This window comes from Lycium ferocissimum, chromosome 8 (genome assembly GCF_029784015.1).
Source record: "Lycium ferocissimum isolate CSIRO_LF1 chromosome 8, AGI_CSIRO_Lferr_CH_V1, whole genome shotgun sequence".
Taxonomy (NCBI): Eukaryota; Viridiplantae; Streptophyta; class Magnoliopsida; order Solanales; family Solanaceae; genus Lycium; species Lycium ferocissimum.
The window spans coordinates 25,052,322-25,057,538 of NC_081349.1; the positions used below are offsets into that span (position 1 = coordinate 25,052,322).

General features: G+C 32.2%; 1 protein-coding gene across 1 annotated transcript; it reads left to right on the forward strand.

Moving 5' to 3' along the window:
* The first annotated feature begins 1,240 nt into the window (after nt 1–1,240).
* On the forward strand, nt 1,241–4,393 carry LOC132067682 (3-ketoacyl-CoA synthase 6-like). Its single transcript, XM_059460986.1, has 4 exons — nt 1,241–2,098; nt 3,133–3,535; nt 3,928–4,079; nt 4,191–4,393. Exons 1-4 carry the CDS (start codon nt 1,318–1,320, stop codon nt 4,349–4,351), a joined length of 1,497 nt encoding a protein of 498 aa, XP_059316969.1. The 5' UTR covers nt 1,241–1,317; the 3' UTR covers nt 4,352–4,393.
* The last annotated feature ends 824 nt before the right edge of the window (nt 4,394–5,217 follow it).

Consider the following 5,217-nt stretch of genomic DNA (forward strand, 5'->3'; position numbering starts at 1 on the left):
ATTTTTTAAAACAACCAAAGATATAAGATTTAGAAAATAATCATAATCATTTTCTATGACAACAAGAAATATAACACTTAGCTTATGCTTCGAAATAATATCCCCTTCATGTCAATTTAAGTGTCTTACATTTTTATAAAAATAATTATAATTTTTTAAGATAACCAAACATATAAAATTAGCTTATGCCTACGAAAAAAATATCCCAAATTCGTATCAATTGAAGTTTCTTGCTTTTCTTTTTAGAAATATAATTTAATCATTTTTTAAATCAACCGATGATATAAGATTTAGAAAATAATTATTATCATTTTCTATGACAACAAAAAAATATAACACTTAACTTATGCTTCGAAAAAATAATATCCCTCCGTGCCAATTTAAGCGTGTTACATTTTTTATAAGAAAATAATTATAATTATCTCCGTATCAATTTAAGTGGCTTATATTTATTTTTAGAAAATAATTATAATCATTTTTTAAGACAGCCAAAAATAATACTTAGCTTATGCTTATGAAAAATAACTTCCCCTCCTTATTAATTTAAGTGTCTTAGGCAACCGAAAATATAATATTTAGAAAAGAATTATAATCATTTTCTAAGACCACAAAATTATACTCCCTCTGTTTCAATTTATGTGAATCTATTTCCTTTTTTAGTCCGTGTTAAAATGAATGACCTCTTTCCTAATTTGGAAACAAATTCACTTTATGAAATGATTTACAGCCACACAAATATTCAAGACATATTTTGAACCATAAATTTCAAAAGTCTTCACTCTTTTTTAAATATCTTGCCCAGTCAAATAGGTTCACATAAATTGAAACGGAGGGAGTAATATTTACAATGATGCCATTTGTCAGAAAGTTGGCAACAAAATTATTGTTAATTGGATTCACATAGCGCATCTATTTACTGCGCTATGCAAGTTTTTTTTTTTTTTTTTTTTTTTTTTTTTTTTTTAAAGCTCGGGTAACGAATGTTAACGGGGGACGTTAACATCTTTTTACATAACGCATAAAAAAGGTGCGTTAAAGGTAATTTAGTGTCCCTTTTTTTTCTTAGAATATTTTGGTTCAATTGATTTTTTATTGGATCATTTTGGTTCCGGACTCCAACTGCACTCGTGATCGCTCGCCAAGTGTACCACATAAAAATTGGCTATCATTAAATTATGGCATCTGCCAATTGCCATATCATTCAATTCTCCACTCTATATATTCCTCTAACCATTTGTAGTGAAACATACCTATTATTTCTTCCATCTTCCAGAAAAAATTACTAAGAAAAAAATAATCTTTCTATTTATTCCAAAAATGCCTGAAAAATCCCCAGATTATTCTCATTCAGTGAAACTAAAGTATGTTAAATTAGGGTACCAATACCTAGTGAACAACATTTTAACATTCATGCTAGTACCCATTATGCTTACAATTTTACTTCAAATTCTTCAATCAAATCCAAATGAACTCCTCAACTTTTACAACTCTCTTTCCCTCACTTCAATTCACATCATTTGTTCATTGTTCCTCATAATTTATGTAACAACTTGTTACATCATGTCACGTCCAAGAACCATATACTTAGTGGATTACGCATGTTTTCGCCCTCCTATCACATGTCGCATCCCATTCGCAGCTTTTCTGGAACACTCGCACTTTGTCTTGGGAACTGAGCCCAAAAGCGTGCGTTTTCAGATGAAAATCCTTGAACGTTCAGGTCTTGGAGAAGAAACTGCTTTACCACCAGCCATGCATTATATTCCACCAACCCCTACTATGGATTTGGCTAGAGAAGAAGCCGAGCTTGTTATTTTTTCGGCTATGGATTCACTTTTGGAGAAAACGGGGCTAAAACCTAAAGACATTGATGTTCTTGTTTTAAATTGTAGCCTCTTTTCGCCAACCCCTTCACTTTCCGCTATGGTGATAAACAAGTATAAGCTGAGGAGTAATATAAAGAGTTTTAATTTATCTGGAATGGGATGCAGTGCTGGCGTAATATCCATTGATTTAGCTCGTGATATTCTGCAAATATACCCTAATTCAAATGCTGTGGTTATTAGCACAGAGATTCTCTCCCCGAATGCTTATTTAGGTTAGAGAGATCCTTTAAAAGAAAAAATAAGTTACTCCCTCCTCCATTCTAACTTATGTACACTCAAACCTCTCTATAACAAATGCCGTTTGTCCCAAAAAAAAAAAAAAAAAAAAAAAAAACTTAATCATTATAGTGAAATGTTGTTAGAGAGAATGGCTGATATTAAGAGGTCTGACTATTGAAACTTGTCGTCTTATACCTACAATGAAACTTCTAGTGTTATAAGAATATGTCATTGTGGGAGGGGGGGGGGGGGGGGGGGGGGTGGGGGGTTGTAAAATGAGAAATTTAAATAAATTATTTTCCAATACAAAAGAATGTGTCCCTCTTTTCAAAACAAACTAATAAGAAAAAATAATGACACATAAAACAAAGGGGTGGATGCACATTACATAGAAGTTATTGGTTCGGCAAACCTAGTAGCTTAATTTGGCTCAAATCATATATATGTGTTAAATCATGTACAAATTTTTAAATTTTGAGTCCATCAACTCAAATGATCAGCGGATCTGGTGACATCCCAAAATTCATAAATTTGAATTCTGAATTCGCCTCTGTAAAATGAGACATACATACTTGCATTAAAGAAATAGAAAAATACAAAGAGTAGAGTGGGACTAGACCAACGCCTATACATTAATTAAAGTTTGAAAAAAGATGACATATCCTCAATTTTTTTTTTAAAAATCAATAAATTGAACATATTAAATTTGAAAAAAAATTAAACAGGCTCTCCCAAGAAATGATGGGTTTCTAATGATATAGAAGTTTTGATCATTATCTAAGTTACAATTAAAACATATTTCTTGAGATCTAAACGATATTAAAATATATTTTGAAATATCGATGTTGAGCTGATTAAACGTCTGTTTAACCTGTTATATATCTTTCAATTTACCTAGTTTTGATCATTATCAAGTTATTAATAGTTTTTATTTTTTATTTTTTAGTCGAGTTTTAAATGATCATATTTTAAAATATCTTTGTTGAGCTGATTGAACGTCCATTTCACCGATTTTCTTCTACTTTAGGTAAAGAGAGGTCGATGTTGTTACCAAATTGCCTATTCAGAATGGGAGGAGCAGCCATACTTTTGTCTAACCGAAAATCGGACCGGGCCCGGGCCAAGTACCGGCTCGCACACATTGTGAGAACTCACAAAGGAGCTGATGATAAATCTTTTAGATGTGTACAACAACAAGAAGATCCAGAAGGAAAAGTTGGTATAAATTTGTGTGTAGATCTCATGCAAGTTGCTGGAGAAGCATTGAAATCTAATATTACAACAATTGGACCACTTGTTCTACCCGCTTCGGAACAACTTCTTTTCATTCTTACGCTCATTTGCCGGAAATTGTTTAAGGTCAAGTTGAAACCCTATATTCCGGACTTTAAACTAGCATTTGAGCACTTTTGTATACACGCCGGAGGAAGGTATTCTTCTTTACTTCTTGAAATTACTAGAATTTTGTTCAAGACACGTCAAGAAAGTATTTTTTTCGTTATACTTTTCCTAATTGGTTTATTATAATTAAAAATACTTTTGTATACTTCATTATGTTGTCAACATCCCTCTCACACGCAGGTCTGGTTTAATTGGTCAAACGTGAAAATTTCTTTTTGATAATGGGTGGTGATGAGACTCGAACTAATAATTTTTCACTGCTCTGATGCAATGTTAAAATGTGTGATGACCATCTCATTTAGAAGTTTAAGTTGTTAGAGAGAGGACATTTTTAGTTACCTAATTATATTCACAACACGTAACACACGAACTAAGTAGTTAATTCATGTACTTGGATGAATTTATGTTGTTTGTCCAACAGGGCGGTGATAGATGAGTTGCAGAACAGCCTGCAGCTATCGGCGGAGCATGTGGAGGCCTCGAGGATGACGCTTTATCGGTTCGGGAACACATCATCATCGTCGCTGTGGTACGAGATGAGTTATCTTGAGGCAAAGGGGAGAATGAAGAAAGGTAATGTTGAATTACGTGACCACATTATTTAAAATTTAAACAGTTACAAAAAAAAAAAAAAAAGTATGGTTTCAATTACTTAATTATTACATATATATTATGTCTCGACAGGTGACAGGATTTGGCAGATTGCATTTGGGAGTGGATTCAAGTGTAACAGTGCGGTTTGGAAGTGTAATAGAACAATCAAAACTCCAGTAAATGATCATAATCCATGGGCTGATTGCATTGACAGATACCCTGTTGATATTCCAGATGTTGTCAAGCTCTAGTCTTTGAATAATGCATGAAGTTAATTAGTTTAATTTGTTGAATTGAAGATCTTTCAGTGTGTTCTTTGCTTTGCATGCATGTCGTTTTCCTTTTTCTATTTGTAGTTAATTAGCCTAATTGTATGTTATGTTACAAATGAGAATGTATGTTTTCCTGTATGTGAAATAAAGTTGAGGCAACTATGGTGGTACCATATAATTAAAAAAAATGCCCATACAGTAGAAAATTCAGAATTTTCCACTAAACAGGGTTAAAATACAAAAACATAAACACGCGATGAAACCAAGTCAACATATAGTTAGCTGACAAGGTGATTAAAAAATGATTGAAAAGTGCCACATTTGGTATATGAACCTGTATTTCTCTTATACTAAGGTGATTTAAAATTTATTTATGTACAGGTTTTTTACTCTACTTAGTACTTTAACTTATATCTCTTTGTATTCTCAGTATATTTATACTTGACAAGAAACATTATGTTAACCTAGCTTTATATTAAACGTCTACTTGACCTTGAAACAAAATGCAGACATTTTCTCTGTTTTTAGACATTTTTCGCCTCTCATACGAAATGCTTTACCCCTAAACGTCACGAAAGAGAGCTAAACAATTTTCTTTCTTGGAATTTGGTATATGAACCTTAAGAGTTTTAATGTCACCTACTTAGTACTTTAACTTTTACTATGTATATCTCTCTCAGTATATTTATACACGAAGTTAACCTAGCTTTATATTAAACGTCTACTTGACCTTGAAACAAAATGCAGACATTTTCTCTGTTTTTAGACATTTTTCGCCTCTCATACGAAATGCTTTACCCCTAAACGTCACGAAAGAGAGCTAAACAATTTTCTTTCTTGGAATT